Source organism: Gymnoscopelus microlampas, assembly GCF_963454915.1.
Source record: "Gymnoscopelus microlampas genome assembly, chromosome: 3".
NCBI lineage: Eukaryota > Metazoa > Chordata > Actinopteri > Myctophiformes > Myctophidae > Gymnoscopelus > Gymnoscopelus microlampas.
The window spans coordinates 15141472-15166523 of NC_139940.1; the positions used below are offsets into that span (position 1 = coordinate 15141472).

Genomic DNA, 25052 nt, shown 5'->3' on the forward strand with positions numbered 1-25052 from the left:
CTTGTTCGCTGACGACTCAGCGCTCCTGGTCTCGGGCGAGAACAAAACGCAGGTTGAGGAAGCTCTCAGTTCCGAACTCAGCAAAATCCGTACTTGGCTTTCCGATAACAAACTGTCATTACACCTTGGTGTATTTTGGTTATTTTTGAGCGGTGCCAACCGCTTCAAAGTGTGTTTGTCCATATGAGCACGGCCTCAACGGCTGCGGCTGATTGCAACAAGTTACACTAATTAAACACAAACAGAAGACAGTGCAACACATGCGCCACTTAAAGACATGCGCGCGCACACACACACACACACACACACACACACACACACAGGCTGGCTCAGCACACTTGCGCCTGCACTTGCGCCCGCACGCGCACACACACACACACACACACACACACACACACACACACACACACACACACACACACACACACACACACACACACACACACACACACACACACACACACACACACACACACACACTACAGTGGGTAAAAAGTAATCAAAGTGAGTAAAATACTTAAAAGTAAAAATACTTTAACGTACTTAAGATTAGTAATAATACTTAAAAGGAAATAAAGTCAGTGAAAATACTCGAAAGGAGTAAAAATACTTCAAAGTAATACAAGTCAGAAAAAGTAACTACTTTAAGTAAAAGTCAAATACAGTAGTACCATCTGAATACCAGCGCCCACACATCAAATTCATTAGTACCGTTTGAATACCAGCGTCGACACATCAAACAGAGTAGTACCGCCTGAATACAGCTGGGTCACCTACCTTCAAGTGGCTCTCTTGAGCAGCCTTGAAATGAATGGACAGGGATCTAACTTCGTTCATCTAGTTCATATATAGCTTAATGAAATTAACTCATCAAAGCCACCACTCACTTCACACTGGGTGTGATTTTTTATGCCATGTTGATGAATTGAATACATAGGACCACAATAGAAACAAGTCCCCAGGATTTTTGTGTTATCCTTTTAGCCCAAATGTGTGACTGCACCTCGTGCTGTTTCTCTCTAACAGAATAACACACTATATCACACTATATCACACTGTAACACGTTGTAACACTCTCTATCACAGGGGTGGGCAACTTTGATGATGTACAGGGTCACTATATTTCAGGCACCTCTTATCTCCATATTTTAACTTTTTTCGTAAATTTATGCCGTACTTCACCATTCTGTGTCACACAAAAGTAGCAAGAATAGCTGATCTACAAGCCCAAAACACGTCTCAGTGCGACGCGTTTTGAGCTTGCAGATCTGCTATTTTAGCTATTTTGGAATTGGAATCCTGCTTTTTTTTGCTATTTTGGAATTGGAATCCTGAAAAGTAACATTTTGTATTAATTTTAAATGCATTTAGTTATACTTATGTTAACTTTATGAACTTAATTACAAATACATTGGACACAAAAAAGACAATATAATTGTAATACTAGTCATTAAGCTACTAATATAGACTGAAGTAATTAAAGCGGCCCGCATTTAGTGAAGGTGGGGGCCGCATGTGGCCCCCGGGCCGCCAGTTGCCCATGTATGCTCTAAGAGACTGTAACACACTGTATCACACTGTACTACTACTCTCTAACAGACTGTATCACACTGTACTACTACTCTCTAACAGACTGTATCACACTGTACTACTACTCTCTAACAGACTGTATCACACTGTACTACTAGTCTCTCACAGACTGTAACATGCGACACCGAGCTGGCAGCAGTGAAAGCGATATGGAAAGTTAAAGCAAAGTGAGGTGAAACACTGTAACAAGAGCGGTCTGCTCTGTATGTGTGTGTGTGTGTGTGTGTGTGTGTGTGTGTGTGTGTGTGTGTGTGTGTGTGTGTGTGTGTGTGTGTGTGTGTGTGTGTGTGTGTGTGTGAGAGACACTCTGCACGGGGACATGAGAAGGCCTCAAGCAGGGTGATTTATCAGGGATTCTCATGACCGCGGCCCGGTGCCTTTATATAACTGCCAGAGGAGGGGGGGGGCAGCCCTTTCCCATGTTGTCAGAGGTCAAGAGGTCAGCCTCGGAGCGCTGTCACAGTTGTTTTCACGCAAAGAATTCCAGCCCACTTCTGGGGGAGGTGAAGAGAGAGAGAGAGAGAGAGAGAGAGAGCATGAAAGAGAGAGCAGTGGAGGACTGTACTGACACAACACTCTCTCTCTCACACACACACACACACACACACACATACATAGTCTCTGTCACACATACGCGCACACACGGCACGCACGCACGCACACGCCAGTTTAGCCGCAGCTCACGGGGAACCCACCCACTGCACTGTCCTCCCCCCTCCTCCTCCCACCCAGTCACCCTGCCACCTCCAGTACTTCTCCCAGCAGTGAGGGAACAAGCGGTGTCTCTGTGTGAGGTACTGCAGTAGCAGACGTCAACCCCCCCCCCCCCCCTCCTCCACCCCATCGGTGTACCGGCGGCCTGAGGCGCAAGGGGAGCGCGTGGGATGAAGGCATGAGAGACAGAGAGAGGAGGAGGAGGAGGAGGAGATCAAAGCAGGAACCTTGAAAAGGCTCCCAGCGCACAAGCGATGGGGCACCTCCTCTCCGACCTCCAGCTCCCCACACACACGGCCTCAGATCCCTGGATTACACACAGACTCTCTCTCTCTCTCTCTCTCTCATTCCCCTGTCATCCTGCAGCCGTGACAGAGCGGGGAGGGAGAGGGCAGCTCCTGCAGGTCGTGTGAGCCTCTCTCACACAGATGGTGGGGCCTGCTGGGAGAGCTAGACCTGAACAACATGCCCCCTGCTGGAGCCAGGATGCTGGGCACGCTCCCAACTCTGAACCCCCTCGTTACTCTCTCCCTCCACACACACACACAACAAGGCTTCAGCCACGGCCTGAACACACGTCTGTAACGCACGGTTCACGTGAATGTGGTGATGATCATACTCGGTTAATTATGTTATGGTTTCATATAGGCCTACATATAGTACAAGGGAAAAGGTGTTTGCACGATACTCTCATGCACACTTGATGTGGGAATATTGTGTCGTATTAGATATTACACACACACACACGAACACACACACGCACGCATGCGCTCGCGCACGCACACGCACACACACACACACACGCACACACACACACACACACACACACACACACACACACACACACACACACACACACACACACACACCACACACACACACACACACACACACACACACACACACACACACACACACACACACACACACACACACACACACACACACACACACACACACACACACACACACACACACACACACACACACACACACACACACAGTCAGTCTCAATGCAAGACCTGCTCCGTGCATGCAGTTTAGGTCACTGGTATATCAGGTCCGGGGACCACCAGGGGTCCAAATGGACCTTTATGGGTCTGTAACTCTGAGACTGTACAGATGGAACCAAATCTACCTGTAGTTAAATTAACATTGAAGATTCTTCACTGTATAGGCCTATTGGTATCCCAGAGATTAAATCTTTTGATCAAATTGGGGTCTGTGGCCTGATGTACAATCAAACTGGGGGTCCTTGAAATGAAACCGGTTGAGAATCACTGGATTAGGTTGATAACAACCCCTCCCCGTCTCATCCCCTCCCTCAAGACCCCCGGTCCCCAACTCCCCCTCCGTTTCGGCCCTGAGGATCTTCTCTCAATTATTCATGAGTCCTCAGGTTGGGCCCTGGGAACAAGCTGAGCCAGACCCTATGTCAATACGAAACACTGGCCCTGCCTCCGACTACACTGTTGACAGACACCCGCACAAAGGAGCTGAAAGGGGGTCCCCCTCCGTTCTCACACACACCGAAGAATGAGTCAGTGTGCTGCCGCTCCGAGCTGTGTTTGTACAGTATATACAGCTTTTGTCCCCCGTCCACTGTTCCCTGCGCGCTATCAATGGGGGCTGGAGTGTTGATGGAAGCCAGGGAAGAAAGGCCCTTCTCTGTGGCTGCCAACGAGGGTTCATGTTCATTAGAGGGGATCTAGCGCCCGCGAGGTGCCACCTGGATGTGTGTCCGGGCGAAGCCCGCGGCCGAGGGAACAACAACTAATCCGCCCGATTAGAGGCAGGGAAGACTGCAACTTTTTTTCTGAGAACTGCATGGATTTTACTCTGCAACGTCTTAATTGATGCTCTTGTAGCTGAAGCTTTACTCTGCAAGTGCAACGTGTTAACTTATAGGTAGCTCTAGTTGAGAGACACGGACAGACAGACAGACAGACAGACAGACAGACAGACAGACAGACAGACAGACAGACAGACAGACACACACACACACACACACACACACACACACACACACACACACACACACACACACACACACACACACACACACACACACACACACACACACACACACACACACACACACACACATACATACATCTCATTCCAGCATGACAACATTTTCATTATTTTGGAATGCAATATTGCAATATCAGTCCAGCTGACTTAGGGGTGTCATAGAGGTCCACCACTATAAAGACCTGGGTTCAATTCTTGAAAGCAGCTCCTCCAGTTTGGTGCCTCCAATGAACACACACACACTCATCAGTGTTTGGGTGGGAAGCCAGCAGTATTGAGTCCTTTCCGCTGCATTATAGGGACTCCTACTGGTTGGTCGGGGCTTCGGTTCAACAGGGTAGGGGAAGTGGGAGGAATAGCGTGAACCTCTGTATGCACTAATATGCTTTCCCAGTGAAACTCAAACTCCTCACTGTCAGGTGAAAAGAAGCGGCTGGGGTGTACATGTGCATCGGAGGAAACATGGTTGTACACCATCCCCAGAACCTCAGTTGAAGCAGTGATAGAAACCACAATACACATGAGGAATGGCAACAACTAAATGAAAAGAGAAAATGTAATAGACTTACCTTCTAAATAGAAGGTGTGACAGAAGTGTGAGGCTAGGACGGACACTGGTGGACATGTTTTTTTTAAAGTTTACCTCGACCTTGGCTGTGACCTTGGAAAGCACAAAAAGAAAAGCAAATCATATTCCAGAAAAAACAATCACCTAATGGGTTGGCTGACACCACTGTATTAATATATTACAGTAAATTAACATATTCAGTTATTCAGGTTGGAAATGAGACACCTGACACTTTGAAAGTGACGAATCAGTAGTTCATAAATTGAACTGCAACATCTTATCAATCATTGGCTAAAGGCATGGCTGTAGGCATAGCAGTGGCAGCCATTTTGTGGTGCCACAAATTGAAAGCCCAATTGTTTTTCCCATAGTGATTTCCAAAAATATTTATATAAATTATTTTAAGCCTGGAACCAAGCCATCCAGGCTGCTGGTGCACCATGACCATAAAACATTTGATTCTGTGTAAAAAAAAAAACATTTGGATATTTAATTACATTATATATTTAATAAATGCCCTTTTTTGCAGTTTTCAAATATTTTTTGACTCTCTCATACACACAGCACACAAAAACATATATTGACCTATCTATTGACATTGAGAGTCATGAAGAAATCTAACAGAGAGTCACACTCAAACTTGCTGGATTTTGTTAATACATTTTATATCAAACTATTAGCTTTGGATCGATGTTTGCTTCTTGGAGACGAAGATGTTGGTTCTATGTAATATAGCAATGAAACCACATGGTGGCAGTAGATAACAATAACCTGCCATTCAGTGACAAATGTGATGGCCTTCCAACAGATATACTAATATTTATACATTTTGCTTATTTTTTTGTTATATATAAATAATATTTTGCTACTTTAAATTAAAAGTGTTTATTATGTTGATCATGCAAAGTTTTCCAAAACTCTTTCATGAAGATTGATGACATTTATTCATTTATTGTTAATGGGCACCCTCTGTTGGTTGAAATATGTCGAAACAGGTCGACGACCTTCATATAGTCCACTCATCAAAGGAAGTGACTAAGCATAAATGATGAGCATGTTAAATGATTTCTTGTTGTTTTTAATTTTTGCTATTCTTCTTTTTTTCTCCCTTCTTAACAGTCTATATAATATGACATCTGATCTGTGGCAATGTTTTCATTCTGTGGAGAGATGGATTGGGGCCACAAATCAGAATTCCCATCAGATGATATTATAACATTTTTTATTCTACAGTCAGCGTAAACATTGGCTTTGGCTACAATATTTTTCCTACTTTTACTCAAGTACTGTACTAAAATAAATGTTATAGGTACTTTTAAAAATAAAAAATAAAATATATACTTCTATTGCACTAGATCTGTAGATTTTGAGTATTAATATAATACGAAACATATATTAACCCCTAAAGCCTTATTTAATATTTAGGCTACAATACTTTTGTACTTTTACTAGTGAAATTGTGAGTATTCTGAACATTTCTACATTATGGTATTGCTATTTTTACAAAGTAAAAAATAATCTCAGTAGGAAATAAATACTTCTTCCTCAAGTTGAAGCAGATATTTCACTTTATAGGGAAGCCTTCTCAGAGTCAGACTTACAAAAAGATTCTTGTTTAGGTCTGGTAGAAAACCACGCCCCATTTGTCCTCCGTTTCCACGGTAACGACTAGGGCAGCTCCTGATTGGTGGTCACTGATAGAACACGTGCTCTGCAAGGCTTCAAATATGAACCATCCCATATACTGCAGTCTGATTGTTTGTCGCACTTCACAGAAACGTGGGACTCTTATCAAATCATTCTCTCACAGCTTGTGTTCAGACGCTACTACATCCATCATGGGCATCGAAGCATTTGTTGGCAACTGGAAGATGACTGCCAGTGAGAACTTTGACGAATACATGAAGGCAGTCGGTGAGTAAACACTTTATCTTAAAGGAGTAGTTCACCTAAAAAAAATACATTTCCATCAATTACACACACCCCATGAAGCCTTGAATTATTTTGTTTGTTGAATTTTGTTTTTGCCGCTTCCTAAGGCAATAACTAAATGTGTAATTGATAGAAAATAGGTAATTTGTTTGGGTGAACTACTCCTTTAAATTGCACTTGTCGTCTGGTTGTGCAGATCATTATTTAACGCCAACCTAGAAGAGAACGCTTTAACATCGTCATTATCAGTCAGCAGATTTTGTGCCATCTGCTCTGGCTTATCAGCAGTTTTTCTAGTAAATCACTTGAACATGAGGCCCAGAGGAAAGCACAATGTCTGCAGTGGTGGACAGTAACGAAGTATATTTACTCAAGTACAATTTTTGAGGCATTTTTACTTTACTAGAGTATAATTTCCAATACTTTTACTTTTACTCTACTACAATCATTTGAACACTTAAGTTACCAGTTACTTTGCAGATATCATATTACAAAACATGCATTAGCCACTTGAGCCCAATTTTATACCTGGGCTATTTGAAAATGGCCGATCTACAAGCTCACAACCCATGCTTTGTAAGCTTGTAGGTCTGCTATTTTAGTATCTGACATTTTAGTACTTTTACTTTCGGGTTTTTAAGTATATTTGATGCCAATACTTTTATTTTACTAGAGTAACATTTTGAACACGGGCCTTTTTACTTCTAACACTATTTTTGTATTTTACAATATTTTACTTTATATCTTGAGTACTTCTTCCACCACTGAATGTGTTTTTCCACCCGTTATGTCGCAGGTGTTGGCTTTGCAACTCGGCAAATGGGCAACATGGCCAAGCCCAACCTGCTGGTGAGCGTGGATGATGGCGGGGTGATCACCATGAAGTCACAGAGCACGTTCAAGTCCACGGAGATCAAGTTCAAACTCGACGAGGAATTCGACGAGACGACCGCGGACGACAGGAACACCAAGGTGGGGATCGATCTGCCTGTTCTGTCCAGTCACACCACATGTGGCTCACACTTTATGAAATCACACCTAGCTGTCAGTGTTGTAATGTAACTAAGTACATTTACTCAAGTGCTGTAGGCTGCTTTTACTCATTTTGAGTCTTTATTTGTTTTATACCTTACTGGAGTATTTCCAATTGTCAGTACTTTTACTTCTACTCCACTACATCTCAGAGGCAAATATTATACTTTTAATCCACTACAATTATTTGAAAACTTTAGTTACTTTGTAGATTTTGATTATTACAAAACGTACATTAACCACTTCAGCCCTATATACATTTTGGCCATTTGAAAATAACTGATCTACAAGCTCACAATGCACATTGTGAGCTTGTAGATCTGCTATTTTCAAAATATTTTAAAGGAAGAGTTCACCCACAAAATTACTTATTTTCTATCAATTAAAAACCCAATGAAGCCTTGATTTCATAGATTTATTTTTGTTTGTGCCATTCCTAAGACAATAATTTGATGACGTGTACATTTCCGGTAGGAGACACAAATAATCTACTTTGTGTCTCCTACCGGATACTTTAGCCGGTAGGAGACGGGAATCAAATTATTAGCTTAGGAATGCGACAAAAACAAGAAAGAATCCATGGATTCAAGGCTTCATATGGTGTGCAATTTATAGAAAATAAGTGATGTTTTGGGTGAACTCCTCATTAATACATTTTACACATTTGAAATACCAATACTTTTGTACTGTTACTCAAGTGCATTTTTAATTCCGGACTTTTACTTGTAACAGCATAGTTCTACATTGCAGTATTTTTACTTAAGTAAAAATGTGTACTTTTTCCACCACTGGCTGTGTCTGACTGTTGCAAATCCTGTGCTCTGCAGACCCTTGTTACCCTGGAGAACGGCAAGCTGGTGCAGAAGCAGACCTGGGACGGCAAGAGCACCACACTGGAACGAGAAATTCAAGACGGGAAGCTAGTAGCGGTAAGATGAGTCAAGTCAACATTAAATGGGCTGATTATTGCTCCGTACATTCTGATTAGAAAGCGTGGCCGTTTCATATTAAAATGAGATGTAGCCTGTACTAGGCTATAATAAAATGATATGGATTAAATGCATTCTTTGAATATTTTTGTCACACTATAATGCATAGCCTACTTTTAATCAGTGCTGGAAGAAGTAGTCACATTTTGTACTTGAGTAAAAGTACCAATACCGCAATGTAGAAGAACTGTTACAAATAAAAGTCTGGTGTAAAATAATTATGAGTAAAAGTACAAAGGTATCACATTAAAATATACTTGGTACTGAAAGTAAAAGTGTTCATTATGCAGACTGTCCCATTTCACAAGTTTCCAAGTGTAGGCCTGCTTTGAAAATGGCAGCTCTACAAGCTTGCAACATTTTGTGAGCTTATAGATCGGCTATTTTCAAATGGCCCAAGTATACATGGGGCTTTTTAATCAGAGCACAGCTAACATGTCTTTTCAATTCCCAACAGAAATGTACCATGGAGGATATTGTGGCTGTAAGGACATACGAAAAGGAGGCGTAACATTCCTGTTCCCTACCAGCAAAGTTCATCTCATTCCTCCGTCCAAAACAATACAAAATGCACTGCAGTGTTTGTCAAAACTGTCAATAAAATGTTTCATGGACAAGTGGTTTGTTTATAGCCTACACAATGGTATATTGGTTGACATAATTCATTTACTGACTAATTTAGCCTACATTGCATGGATTCTTAGCCGTTAAGCATCAGATGTTGGGCTTTGTGTTCTAAATCTTTTTGCTATTTGGGGTGGGAGGGGTGAGGTCATTGAGGTTCACTTAACAATGTGTAAACTCTGAGAGTGAAACAGTCATGCCCTGGTGAACATATGTAGAATGTGGGTTGCCATTGTAATTTGGGACTAGCATATCGTTGCTGTCCTGCAGAAACCTTGTATCTAGTTATCTTTTTCATGACTGCCCATACATGTCACACAAGTAGTGAAAATGGCAGATCTACAAGCTCACATGTTGTGCGCTTTTACAGTGCTATTTTCACTTGTTTTAAATGCGAGGAAATGGTTTTGGACATGCGGTTTCCATGACACTAACGATATATGATACGCATACGCTGAAATAAGGAAAGATCTGATGTCAGCCTTACTGACTTTGACTAGCATACGACCAGCTGAAATGAGGACAGGCTGACATCAAAGTCAACCTGTGTCTAACTGCGAACACGTTTGGGTGTAGGAACAACTCGATACCATCAGTTATGTGCAGGAGACGTTATAAGCCGTTCATGAATTGCTTAAATGTCAGCAAGACTGCCGATAATTCAAGCTTGTCACGCAAATGGACGATCTACAAGCTCACAAGGTGGTGTGTTGTGAGCTTGTAGATCAGCTATTTTTGCTATTACAACAAAATGTAATTAAGTGGTTGAAAAATAATGAAATGTTTATTCAGGGATCCTTCGTGACGATGCAGCACCGGTACCAGTCACAGCACACCAGTCAGGATAATGGCCAGGGGGAAGCAGCTGTCATTAAAACTTGAGATGCTTGCTCATATGGTGTGGTACCGCTTGCCTGATGGCAGTCGGGTGGGAGGAATCCTTAATGATGCTGAGGGTCTTGCTAAAGCAACGACCGTTTCCCCAATCATTTAATCTCAGTGGTCCTCAAAGTGGGGTCCAGGGACCACCCCCCAGTGGTCCTTGAATACGTTCCAGGGGGTTCCAAAATCAGTTTTACAAGCTTGCAGATTAGCTGTTTTTACTGAAAATGTGAAAAATCTCGAATTGTAAAACAGTTTGAAAAGTTTGACCAAACATCCTTGGCACAAAATATTTTCAGATGGGAATCTGCGGCCAAATACATATCCATTTGGTGGTCCTTGACATGAAATGATTTGAGATTCACTGATTTATCTTAACCTTATCATTAACAGACCCAGTTATCACCCACATCTCAAAACATCTCAGGCCGTCATGAGACAACATATTTATATTGAGACAAAACTGGACTTTGAGACACGTTAAGACATCTTCAGATGTGATTGCACGATGTGTCCGTCTTGGTTTCATGATATCTTGAAACATACTGAGTCACCTAGCACTCAGTCATATTGGTTTCTTGAGGAGATAGCCTGTTGCAGTTGAACAGGATGTTTTGACATCTTAAGACAGCAATAATAAGTGTGATGACCAATCACCATTGTTGTTCATGTATTATTTATTTCTATAAAGTTCAGTCAATTTGTCATGCTTATTTTAACAAATGTTCTCATTCTACATTATGTCTTAAATGGTATTATTAGTACACAATAGTTTATACACAATAATGCTCATCCACTGTAAAATGAATTTAGCGGGTTGGAGTTGACGCCTTTCTCAACAGGCCATCTCGAAGGCTAAACACCAGAGAACTCAGTTCATCAAGCTTGTGTCACTGAATAACAGCATTTCAGTGTTAGGCTATACTGTATCAGTATACATTCTGAATTAACCACATGAATCCCAGCGTTCATATTCTGGGGGGAACATTAGCCAAAAATAGCCAATCTACAAGCTCACAATGCGTTGTGTCGCAATGCATTGTGAGCTTGTAGATCGGCTATTTTTGGCAAAGAGATTTGGTGTATACATAAAAAGTGGTCAAAGTACAGTTGTAACTTTCTCTAAGACTATACAGGGGTTGAAGTGGTTAACTTTGTTAGTTACGGGGCCAGAGCTCTGCTCTGGACACGTATTGTTATTCGCATTATTCTGTCACTTCTTCTTCTGCCACTTTTCGCAGTTCTGGCTGAACCGTGCAGTCGCTTTTTACGAAACTCGGCCATATGGTAGATGGTCATGAAAAACGATCAAGAAATAATTCTCACACTCATTCGTCAAAAGGTGGCGCTATAGCACTCAATTGAAAAATGCCAACTTTGAACAGGTACAACTCATGCCCTGTTTGACCTACAGCCATGAAACTTGGATACACATATGCGTCTCCTCACGCTGAACAACTTTCACACTCTGACTTTTGACCTCTGACCTTTAGATCTCCCACCATTTTGAATTATATGAAAAACAGTCATTGGCTCCTAACTTCTGCATTTTTTCACTTATGGAAAATCCGTTGGAAATTTTTGTAGAAAGTGGTCCAAAGTTCAAGTGTGAAACGTTTCGTGCAGATTGCTCAAAAATCCCAGGAGGAGATAGATTTTAACTATTACAGTTTTATGAAAATTATTCATCTGTGCCTAAAACATACATGCAGACTCACATTTCTTTGAAACTTTGCAGAAATGTAGAGGGTCATTCCAAATATCACTGAAACCAATCTTACTCCAATTGGCCAAAAGGGGGCGCTATAGCAATTTTTTGAAAAGGCAGACTTTAAACAGGCATAAGTCATGCCTCGTTTGGCCGAAAGTCGTGAAACTTGCTTACACATGTGCCTTGACTCATGAGGAACACACGTATCGATTTGACCATTAAGCTCCGCCCTTAGACTTTCCGCAATTTTGAGCAGTTTGAAAAATACTTGTTTTTGCCAGTTCTGGCTTAACCGTGCATACGCTTTTTACGAAACTCGGCCATATGGTAGATGCTCATGAAAAACTACCAAGAAATAGTTCTCACACTCATTCGTCAAAGGGTGGCGCTATAGCACTCAATTGAAAGTGCCAACTTTGAACAGGTACAACTCATGCCCTGTTTGACCTACAACCATGAAACTTCGATACACACATGCGTCTCTTCATGCCCGACAACTTTCGTGGTCTGACTTTTGACCTCTGACCTTTAGATCGCCCACCATTTTGAATTATATGAAAAACAGTCATTGGCTCCTAACTTCTGCATTTTTTCACTTATGGAAAATCCGTTGGACATTTTTGTAGGCAGTGGTCCAAAGTTCATGTGTAAAATGTTTCGTGCAGATTGCTCAAAAATCCCAGGAGGAGATAGATTTTAACTATTACAGTTTTATGAAAATTATTCATCTGTGCCTAAAACATACATGCAGACTCACATTTCTTTGAAACTTGGCAGAAATGTACAGGGTCATTCCAAATATCACTGAAACCAATCTCACTCCAATTGGCCAAAAGGGGGCGCTATAGCAATTTTTTGAAAAGGCAGACTTTAAACAGGCATAAGTCATGCCTCATTTGGCCGAAAGTCGTGAAACTTGCTTACACATGTGCCTTGACTCATGAGGAACACACGTATCGCTTTGACCAGTAAGCTCCGCCCTTAGATTGTCCGCAATTTTGAGCAGTTTGAAAAACACTTAAACCCAGGATTTCTCAGCTATTTGCGTGGAACTGTATCATCTGTGTGATCTCCTTTTTCACAGTTACTTGTCTGTTGGGCCAATGGCGTCTCCCTTAAATGAATGCCTCACAATCTCAAGGTTGCCAGTTCAAGCCTCACTTGATGCAGACTTCATTTAAGTTGAATTGCAAACAACATGACTGTATCAATGAATACATCTGCAAATGGTAAAGATAACCTGAAATGCTTATTTGAGAGTACGTTTTTTCAACGTATGACATACTTCATTCTGAAAATAGCTGATACAATCTCACAACTTTTCATGGTTTGGTACAATTTCTTCATTGGTAAATGGTTTGTGAACGAGTGATCTTAGTGTTAGTGAAACAGGGGCTTGGTTCATGAAATAAGGCAAGAGTTTATGATCTTCAACAGACAATATCAGCCTGGACAAAGCTATAGCACTATAGGTAGTGTTGCAGCCTATTAGTCTGAAGGTTGAGAGTTCGAATCCTGTTAATGGCAATAGGTTGAGATGTCCAATCAAACCATTATGTTTCCATCTCTCTCTCTCATCAATCTATTGTTTCCATGTCACTCTCTCTCTCTTCAATCTATTCCATTTCCATGTCTCTCTCTCTCTATTCACTGGCCCCGTATTATCGCTGCTTGCAGCTATATTTACTTTTGTCATTTACAGTACATCACTCTCCCAGTCCTACAACAAATGTGGAAAATAATGTGCCAAAGAAAGCACAAAATGAACACAGTAGACTAGTGTGAAAGAGGTCTTAAATGTACATCTATCACGAGAGGTTTATTTCACTGTTTTTTATTTTGGGAGAAAACCAAAATCATATATATATAAGCAGATAAACAATGGGGAAGAAGTGTAGCCTGGTTCCAAACCATAGCCAAACCCCGCCCACTCTCCGAGTAAATCCTTTTCTGCATTCTATTATTCACCAAATGTAACAAATCTTCAGACTTTAGTCTAGAAGATGACACTGAGATACAGTATAACCACTAAGTAACTAAACCACTTAACCACTGAGATGTAACCACTAAGTAACTTAACCACTTAATCCCTATACTTATAATTGAATGGATTTCCAAAGGCTCTAGTCTGTACTAAGCCCCCTCCTTTTTTTCTCTACACTAAATATCTTTGCCGAAAATTGCCGATCTACAAGCTCACAATGCGTCACGTTGTGATGAGCTTGTAGATCTGCTATTTTCACCGAATGTTAGCCGCAGAATAGGGATGCTTGAGTTCAAGTGGATGAATGCATACAGTACACACTCACATACATCTGAGTGCACATTCAGCACAAGGGCACAATGCTAAGCATGGAATACATATCAGTCTACATACACTTGAATAAGCATTCAGAAAGTGTGGTTTCCAGTGTGGTTGGATGCAGCAGTGCACTGCAACAGAATAGCTGGTACAGAGTATTCCTTTTCATCAGATCAACTTTCACATTCTTGCAGATTCATCTGAATGTACATTGAACTGCTGCTTCATGCAGGGGGGCCATCTTACCACTAACTGGCAAGATGTCTCCTGTCCAATAAGAAAGCGGGTCAGAACATTGACCATACCATCCCCCCCTCTATTCTTTTCAACACATTGGACATGTGACCAGTTAATCCCCAGCAGGAACTGAACAAAAACCTCCTAATACTTGTGGATTAGTATTTACTTAACTGACCATATGAGGAGCGATGTGACATGACTTTGTATATGGTTATGGCCAATCAACCAACTGTTCGTATGTGTGATAATTTCATAATAAGACAACATACAATATTCTTGCATACTCTCCTCCTGGCAGGCAAATCGTGCCCAAAAAACTGCTGCTGCTCGTAGACATGCTTATGATCTTAAAGCGTTGGTTCTCAAAGTGGGCTCTGGGGACCCCCAGGGGTCCTTGGAGGGTTTCAATTTTAACCACTTTATCCATGTATACGTTGGCTATTAAAAAATATATAATATAATAGCAAATATACAAGCTCACAGCATGTCACTTCGTGCTGCACTGCGAGCTTGTACATCTGCTATTTTTGAACTTTTTTGAATAGTCTTGAAAGTGTTTGAAAAATGTTGAATGATTTGAATTGTTTTAACCAAAATCTTCTCTTCTGGGTGTCCCTGGCACAAAACCTTTCAGATGGGGGTCCGTGGCCAAATATATATCAATTTGGGGGTCCTTGAGAACCACTGTCTAAGAGCTTTGGGAAACATGGAGCCTTTGAAGCAAGAAGAGAAAAGCCTTTTGTCTGATCCAACGTCCAAGTACAACAGCAGCTTCTTGCGACAAGGTGGAGAGCGAATGGGATTGAATGGGAAGTGCAAAGGCCACATCCCTGCTTGGGGGTCGGGGGCGCTGACCTCTCCTCATTTGCGGCAGGCGCCCCTTGTCTGGGATGCACAGACATGGAGTTCAAGCAAGTGCACATAATTTGTTTTAATTAGGGTTCTATGGGGCAGTAGGTTGAGGCCCAAATTCTCCAAAAGATTTCCAGGCTTTAGTGAATGATTACAGCCGCGGGTGGTGTTCAAGCAACAATGAGCCCTGATTAATGAAAATCTGACTGGTTTTCCCTCAGCACAGAGTTATATAACTCAGTGGTTGTATGCACAGATGCACATGCACACATGAACACATGCGCTATAGGCCTGAATATGTGACCAGGTGCCACTATTGAAAGTGCTTTATATCACTTTTTTTTATGTTGATGCTTAATGTTTTATGAAGCACATTGAATTGCCTTGTTGATGAAATGTGCAATTAATACAAAGAAATTTGCCTTGCCTTGCCTAATAAGATACATCGTCTCGGTCGGGTGGAAACATCATACTGTATGTCCAAAACTGTTACTTTTCTGGATTCAAATTTCAAACTGGCAAAAGTAGTAGATCAAAAGTTGCTTCGGGACGCAAATTACAATATGGAGATAGGAGGTTTCTGCCCGACAGCAACGATGTTGTTCCTATTTCGCCATGCATTTCCCCCTCTGTTGTGTTGTTTACTAAAGTTGCATGAGTGTATTAATGTGCCAGTTTGTAAGGGAATCTTGTCATTGGTAGAGATCATAGAAAGAACTTCCATGAGAGAAATCCAGCATCCTGCACTGTGTTTGTATCATGAAAATCTGCATTGTGAAAGCAGGAACTGGTTGTTTCAAAACATTGTGACCGTTACACCAAATTCTGACACTGTACAGGTATGGGGACATTCATTCTTTATATGTATGAAATAGCTAAAATAGCAGATCTACAATCTCACAACATGTCATGTTGTGATGTGTCATAAGCTTGTAGATCAGCTATTTTCGTTGAACATTCACCTATTTTCAGTGAGTGTTATCCTATTATGAAATGCCCAGAAAAAGGTTGAAAAAGTGGGGGCCCACATCCATCTGTGTGTTTTTGTTTTCCTTTCTTTCTTTGTAAAGCTGAGAGGGACACAGTGAAGGGGTGATAGGAAGAGAAGGGTAATTTCATAATTCCATCTCAGGACAGCGAGGATGTGGGTACAGAGGCTGATGTCATGTGCACTTCCATATACAATAATACATTTGAATTAGATTTTGAGTCTTCACAAAAAATAAATAAAATACAAAATCAGATGTTTTATTTTTATTTTTTAAATGAATATGCGTGGGCTATATTGTCCTGTAGGGGCTTATTGCACTGGTTACAGTAACTGAGTGATTATATTAAACAATCTTTTAAACAATTTATGTACAGAACAAACAAACTTACAGCTAAAGATATTGTAGGTTTATCCAAGAGCTGGAGTAGCCTACAGTATGTCTAGACTCATTGTAATGTGTAAACCCCATTGTTTAGGATTAGACTTATTTGGGATAGTATGACCTGTGCAGACATTAAGCAGCAGGCGTCCTTTGAGAAGGTTTAACCTCCTACCCTTTGAAGTACACTCATACCATGGCCTGGTATTTAGAGACTGCTGTCGAAGAAATATTTTAAAGCTGATTTGTTAGTGGGTCACCAAAGGTGACCCATGCACATGTTCAGAACATTTTGTCAAATATGGATCTAATGAAAATAAGTAAATCCACCATGGATATTAAAATGTTGAACATACATACCAGTTGTAATTATAACAAAATATGAACTTAATGACCCTAACAGTGTAGTTTCATAGGTTCACTCCACTGCTCTTTATAGCAGTGTTGCCCTCTGGTGGTGATTGTTGGAATAAATAAAAGGAGGAAAAAAGTATGGGTTATACCAACATTTATTGTGATAGGGGGTTTTCTGAACTGAGTCGAAATCATCCTTATTCTAAGAGCTACGATTTCACGTAATATTCTCCCCTCTTTTCAAATATTATGAAACATTAATAATGATTTAACAAACAAATAACACAATCTCAGAGGTGAGAGTTATTTTTATCGCACACTGCCAACCGCCTTCTCCCTCTGCGCACAAAGTGGAAGAATCCACATCGAGGGGCCGGGGCGGTGACGTTTCGACCATGACGTCAGCGTCAAACATGGCCGACTCGGAAAACACAAACATGGAGCCCGACGACAAGAAGGCAAACAACACTCCTCCTGCCGGGGACCAAACCAAGCCACAGAAGACGGACACGTCGGGCGGCCAAGTCGCCCAGGGAGACGACGATGATGTCGTCGTGTGCGACGGACGGGCCGCCACGGCGGAGTACTGCGAGCAGCTGCAGGCGTGGATGTGGAACTACTACACGGGCTATGTCACCTGGCAGAGCTGGCTGCTGTCTAATCCCTATTATCACTATTACCTCCCGCAGCCTCCCAGCGGGACGCTGCTCACGGCGCCGCTGCACTCGGGCAGCTTCGACGCCCAGAACTGGTACAACAACCCATTCGGCCTGCCCCTGTCGCCCTACCCACCTGCCGGGGCCAGCGGCGGCGGGGGCACACCTGCAGGCCTCCTCCCCACACGGGAGGGCCCTGGAGGGGGGCCCGCTGCGGCCCCCATCACCCAGCAGCTGCCCCAGGAGAATGGCAACGCTCAGAGACCAGGTATTATGTTTATCTGTCTCTAAGCTGATATTATACACTGTGCGTGGTGGGGGAAAGTGCTCACATGTTTTACTTAAGTGAAAGTGTCAATGCTGCAATGCAGAAATGCTCTGTTTACAAGTCAAAGTCCGGTATTCTAAATGTACTTGAGTAAGAGTACAAAAGTATTGGCATCCAGGTACCAAAAGTAAAAGTGTCATTGTGCAGAATGTCCCATTTCACAAGTTAAAAATGTATTAAAAATGTGTTGTAATAGCCCATCTACAAGCTCACAATGCGCTGCACTGCAACGTGACACATTGTGAGCTTGTAGATTTGCTATTTTCAAATAGCCCATGTAGGTTTAAAGTGGTTAATATGACCTTGACAAATGTAGCTGGGGACCGCCTGAACCCCCCCCCCCCTCATGGACCCCTGGGGGACCCAACTTTGACCACTGCTGTAATCAGTCTGGTGACTGCAGATACATTCCTATATACTTTATGCATATTTGATATGTATTTTATTTGCACAAGAGACTGCAGAACTCTGTCAGACACGTTGTGTATATATTTGATATTTACTCTTTCTTTCGCTTTTACTCTTATTCTTTATTTAACCGCAATTAGCAGAAAGCTTGAACAAAACAATTTCAGGCACTCTTTTGTACCTGGTGTAAACTTGTGACAATAAACAATAAAGTTGAAGTTGTATGTGAACCATGCATTACATTTCCTGACTTGTAATTTCAATTTGACAGCAGAATAGCCGTCAGTGTTATTGTCTATGTAGTGCATAGAGATAGTCATCAATAACACACTGCTAGTGAGTGAGACTAGTAGCAGTAGAGTTCTTATATCTGGCTGAACTTGATGTACTAATGCCTGATTTATACTTAGTTTTGCGCCAGAGTCGTGCACGGAAACAGCCAACCTACAAGTTCATAATACACTGACTAGAGTGCTATGTGTTGTGAGCTTGAAGCAATTGTTGGTGTGCAACACCGGTGCGTAACTATGTATAAATCAGGCTTAACATTTGTTTTTTTTGCCTCCTTAGGCAGAGAGTATAGTATACCTTCGCCTCTCCAAAGACTCCTGGCTGAGATGGTGGATTTCTTCATCCTGTTCTTCATTAAAGCAACCATTATTATCAGCATTATGCACCTGAGTGGCATGAAGTGAGTGTATTGGCATGTCCTTTTGAGGTGGTGGCGAAAACTGGGCCTGTCTTTATTTTGTTATTTGTGTTTTATTGAGTAGTTCAGAATAGCAACTCCAGTCCTCTGGGACCACCAGTACTCCTTGTTTTCTAGCCTGCTAGATCGATAAGTGCAGTGTTCCAGCTCCAGCCACTCCCTGATTAGAGAGTAGTGCCGTAACTTTGACCGTACTGACATAACTAGGAGGTTCAGGGTTCATAGAAAAACTAAATAAAAATAAGGCTGATACAACTTTCTGAAGTGACCAATAGTGCCAGTGAAAGGCGTGGCTAGCAGGGTGGTTCTCAACGTCGGGTCCAATGGGCCTTTATGGGTCTTACTCCGCGAGTGGGTTATCTCTGGGACTCCGGTCTGCACTGTAAAATCCACAGTGTTCGTTTAACTCTGAGATTGTACAAATACAGCATAACTGTAAGGGTCCATTTGGACCCTTGGTGGTCCCCGTACCCGACGTTGAGAACCAGTGGTATACTGTAGAAGCATGGGGCACCCAGCAGTATATTAACAGAAAATGCAACTTCATCTACTTATTCTTTGGTCAGGTTTAAATAGGCAACATAATCAGACTGAGAGCTTGAATGACAAGGATACCATTATGACTGCAGTTAACTATCTGGTAGGATGGAAAACCAGCAAACAATGGATAACCATGGAAAATGTTAAATTACTGATTCAAAATACATTTAAGTAAAATGTCATGACAGCAACACATTTGTTTAAAAGAAAGGTCGCACAGCTGTTAACAACAGCAAAAACACTTTTTTATTTTAAAGGGCACAAACATTCAACGTCGTCTTCCTCTGGGTAAAAAAATACTTTATGTATAAATATTAATATTTAAACACAAAAATATATGTTTTATAAAATAAATATAATTTAGTATTTAAAATATAACAAATAAACCTTGAGGAAGACGACGTCGAAACATCGGCTGTTTGTGCACTTAAAAAAAAGTGTGTTTGCATTGTGGCTATGAGCTGTGCGACCTCTTTCTTTTAAACATTTTTTGTATTTACCATGATCAGCAGCACCTCAATAATATCAATGTGTGCTCCTTCTCCTTTGTATGACGTGAACACCACCAACCAGAAAGACAGGCGCTGTGGGTATGCTTATTAACGCCGATAGTCGTTTTGAATGTTTATATTTGACTTCTCAGGGATATCTCAAAGTTCGCCATGCATTTCATAGTGGAGGAAATAGACGAGGACACATCGATGGAGGAACTCCAGAAAATGATGCTCGTCGCCCTCGTCTACCGGATATTAGTGTGTTTCTATGAGGTGAGCTCTCATACAGAACTAATCTGCATGATTTTGGCTCACGGTTGTGCTTCTTTAACTTAACTGGTTTTCTCTAAACCAGGGGTTCTCAAACGTTTTTATACCACAACCCCATATTATGAGGGAAGGTTTTTGTCAACCCCATCAATAGTTTGAGAACCGCTGCTCTAAACCATCAAGCGCTCCACTGGGAGCTGCTCTTTGACCAACAGAGGAGATTGAGGTTGTACTGGGCCGCTCCCAGGCCTCCATGTGTGCAACTGTGTGAGTGAGTGACTGAGTGAATGGGGATGTTGCTGTAAAACAGTATCTGTTCTCAATGTCTCATCCTTCCTACAGATTGTGTGTATTTGGGGAGCAGGCGGAGCCACACCTGGGAAGTTTCTGGTTGGCCTCCGGGTGGTCACCTGTGATTCCTCGGTGCTGGTTCAGCCCAACAGAGTACTGGTGATTCCCGCCAACAACGTCTCTCTTTCAGCGTGAGTACTGTACTATGGATGGTGAAACCAATGAGGCTGTCTGTCAGTGTGTGTAGTGTACGTACGTCACTCTGTCTGCAATGACTCAATGCACGGTCTATCTAATGAAACTCCTTTTGTTAGATCTCTCACTCATTATATGGTGCAGCTGAGGTGCGTCACAGTGGTTGTTGTCGTGGTATTTGTCTGAAAGCTTACATCCAGGCAGACACCCAGACAGTGTTAGTTCATAGTTGAAAAGCCAATGCACTTTCACAATGAAAGGTACATGTCAGTGTTTCCCCTAGCCAGAAGCTGAAGGTGTGGGGGAATATTTTTGTTGGGTTCTCCCAAAAAATGTTGGGTTCTCAAAATGCATTTTTATGCTCAAACACAAAGTTTTATATCTTATATAGTACATGTGCACAGTAATAATCTGTATAGTTTACATATGAATTGTCTCCAGATTTAGGAAAATATACTTTTATTAGACAAAAGTATAGGCAAGAGTATACAAATCAGTCAGTCTCACATCAACAACTAGTGATGGCACAGATGGCATCCTGCCTTATATCAATTTGAGCATTGATTTAAGGGGTGGCGCCCCGCAACTGCTTAATGCATATAGGGGAAACACTGCATGTATATTATATACATTTTAGATTATATTGGTATTTATTTGTTTGTTAAATATTTCCTACTTTCATTATAAAAAAAGTGACTATTTTGTCCTGGCTATCGGTTTCGTTCTCCCCTTTAGGTCGACGGTCCGAGCCTTGAACAAGAATTTCTCCATCGCCTTCTTCTTCCCGGCGTTCATCACCCTCCTCTTCTTCCAGCACAACAGGACTGTGTACGACATGGTGGCGGGCACCATCGTAGTGAAACGCGCGGGAGCCAGATGACCACTTACACACAGACTTAATTCTTCGGCCCACAGCAGGTACTAAATGCTGTTTAATTTATATACGGACTCATCGCTCACGGGCGGGGCTCAAGACGCAGACGCCCTTTTTCCTAAAGGTTCTGGATTGAGCAGGATGTGGTGTTGTGCAGTGACACAGAGAGAGACGTTAGTGGAGGACTGAAGAGCACAACATCAGTAGCTGCTTCTTCCCTTTTTGCACTCGAAACGTTGGAGATTTCTCTGTCACTGAAGCGTCTGTTGTTTTCTCTCACACTGCTCTCACATTTCATCCTCGAATGATGACAAACGCTGTTTTTCCTCCGTTACCTCCTGTTGTTATTTATGAAAACCGCTCAGCACCAGATTTGCCTTGTCTCAGATGCTTTTAGTTTTTTTTTCCTCTTCATTTTGGACCACTTCACCCATTCTCAACCTATATTCATATAAATGGTCCTCACTAATAATGCTCACTGTAATATGGTAACGTGTTTGTCTACTCGGCCTGTGTCTCAGAGGAGGGCTGTGGACAGTTCAGAAACCCGCCTACCAGTGACATTACCGATGGGGAATGGAAGCTAATAGAAATTGCAGTCTTTCTATTCCTGGAAAGTTGGCATGCTATAATAGAAGCCATTGTTCTCGCATGAATAAAAACAAATAGAAAAATAACCAAACCTGCCTAACGATGATGTCACTGATAGGCGGGTTTCTGAACTGACCACAGCCCAACTCTGAGACGCAGAGTGAAGGGACAAAAAATGCTGCCATATTATAATGAGCATTAGGACCAATTATATGAAGTTAGGTTGAAAATAGGTGAAGTGATCCTTTTAAGATAATCCTAATTACTTTAGCTATGGACACATTTGTAAGATATAATTTATAATTTAATCGTCTTATATTTAGGGGTTAACTGTGCTGGGGGAAGCTTCCTGTATGTTGCGATGTAATGGTGATCTAATGGTGAGTCGGAGGTTAGACTTGTTCACAGTTAAGCCGCTACTTCCTGCTTTTGAGATGGTTAAAAGGCACATCCTAATGGATTCTCTCCTTTTTCTCTTAAACTTCATTAACGTATTTCAGTTTTTCTTCAATGGCTTCTATAATGGTACCACTTTTAAAGCAAGAAGAAATGTACCCACACCCACTGGCTACCATCAGTGAACTTTTTAAGTTATTAATGCCTCTTTAGAGAGCTCTGAGAAGGCAGGGTGGCATGCAGTCCTGAGTAGGGATTCCAACCCACAACTTTGTTATCATGGGCCAATTCATGGGCACAGTGCGCTAAACTGGTTCAGCTAAAATGTTGCCTGGGACAGCACATGACATTATGCTGACATCACATGTGAATGAAAAAGAGCGCAATATTACACACATACGTACATACAGTATATATATTTTTTATATTCTGATTTTCATATTTAATAAGAAGGCAACGGAGCAACCGTGAATACCTTTCCGGTGTTGCCAACTTTGCCATACCTGGCTTTGAGCTACTTGCTGCATGCTATTTAATGTATTTTATGAGTCGGGTGCATACCACTGTTTATCCCAATAGGAAGAACTATGATAACAGTCAAACGTTTAATTAATCATCCACCGTAGGAGTTCTGTGGGCAACTATATTAACCCAATACATGTCCTACTGAATTTGCCTTACATTATTACTGCTTTGTTCCTTCCAATGAGGTGTTCTTATACGATGCAATTCTTGACACTTCAATAATCCAGTTGATTAAAAAGGAGAAAGCCACCAACATTCCTGAAGAGATTAAGAGCAATAAAAGTACCCCCCCCCAATCATCTAAATCAGGGGCATCATTTAAGGGCAAAGCAGGGTATGGTGGACATGGAGCCATACATTTTCAAACTATTGTCATTTCTGTTGATATGTGAGGTCACATCATCTTAAAACGGAATTATGTGAGGACACATCATCTTAAAACAGCATTCCGTTTCTTTAATCATTGGACACAAATGATCAGATTACAAAATATTAAAGGTTGGCCTTGAAAAAAATGGGTTATATTATAGATCATAGGTTTCTTTAGCCTCAAGATCTTTTTGGCCATTAGGGCAGTGGTTCTCAAACCTTTTCGTGCCGTGGACCCCCAAATTGATATGTATTTGGCCACGGACCCCCATCTGAAAATATTTTCCGCCAGGGACCCCCAGAAGAGAAGATTCAGGGTTAAAAAATCTAAATTATTCAAAAATGTTTCGATATTTTCAAGTATTTAAAAAAATAGCAGATCTACAAGCTCGCAGCGCAGCCACGAAGTGATGCGCTGAGAGCTTGTAGATCTGCTATTTTTGAATAGCCAACATATAAATGGATAAAGTGGTGAAGATGATTGTAATGCTATGTTAACTACTTTTGCTGGGGACCCCCTGGAACCCCCCAAGGACCCCTGGTCCTTTGAGAACCGATGCATTAGGGTATAGTAAAATACCACACTACTTATCATACGATACCTGATGCACAGGGCCTAAAGGATTTTATCATACGATACCTGATGCACAGGGCCTAAAGGATTTTATCATACGATACCTGATGCACAGGGCCTAAAGGATTTTATCGTTCGCTCTTCAAGTGCTCTGTTCAAGTCTTAAGTCGAATTCATTCAACTGTTTTACATTTCTAATTCACACTTGGTCCTGAAGACATTTGGAGATGTGATGTTTTTGTTGAAACTGTAAAGAAAATACTTAAACTCTTCAATTAAGAGTAATAATCTTAATTCCCTTAAAGGAAACACCACTACAGATCAGCTCTGAAATATATTTTATACCCTGTTTGGGTAATGTAATTTTTTCCACTATTAGACCCCCACTCACTGCTCATTTTGTAAACTGCAGTATTATTAACAATGTGTCTTGCAATCTCTTATGGGATGACTCATTTGGGTGACATGAAAATTAAGAGCTTGATAATTATTAATTGTCAATGAAAATGACCAAAAGTCTGAAGCATACTCATAACCTGTAAAGTTGGCGATGAAAAACTAAACTGTTCCCTGGATGACTTCATTGGAAGGAGGGTTTAACTGGGAACTGACAGTGGGGGGGGGGGGGGGGGGGGATT

At 41.6% G+C, this 25052-nt stretch overlaps 2 protein-coding genes across 2 annotated transcripts; both read left to right on the forward strand.

The window, feature by feature from the left end:
* The first annotated feature begins 6670 nt into the window (after positions 1 to 6670).
* On the forward strand, positions 6671 to 9476 carry fabp4b (fatty acid binding protein 4b). The gene is made up of 4 exons (XM_084050917.1): positions 6671 to 6820; positions 7635 to 7810; positions 8698 to 8799; positions 9317 to 9476. The coding sequence occupies exons 1-4, from the start codon at positions 6745 to 6747 to the stop codon at positions 9368 to 9370; spliced, it is 408 nt and encodes a 135-aa protein (XP_083907043.1). The 5' UTR covers positions 6671 to 6744; the 3' UTR covers positions 9371 to 9476.
* Positions 9477 to 17615: 8139 nt separating this feature from the next.
* Positions 17616 to 23617, forward strand: LOC311040982 (protein FAM8A1-like). The gene is made up of 5 exons (XM_084051420.1): positions 17616 to 18118; positions 19157 to 19277; positions 20479 to 20602; positions 20942 to 21081; positions 21821 to 23617. The coding sequence occupies exons 1-5, from the start codon at positions 17632 to 17634 to the stop codon at positions 21963 to 21965; spliced, it is 1017 nt and encodes a 338-aa protein (XP_083907546.1). The 5' UTR covers positions 17616 to 17631; the 3' UTR covers positions 21966 to 23617.
* The last annotated feature ends 1435 nt before the right edge of the window (positions 23618 to 25052 follow it).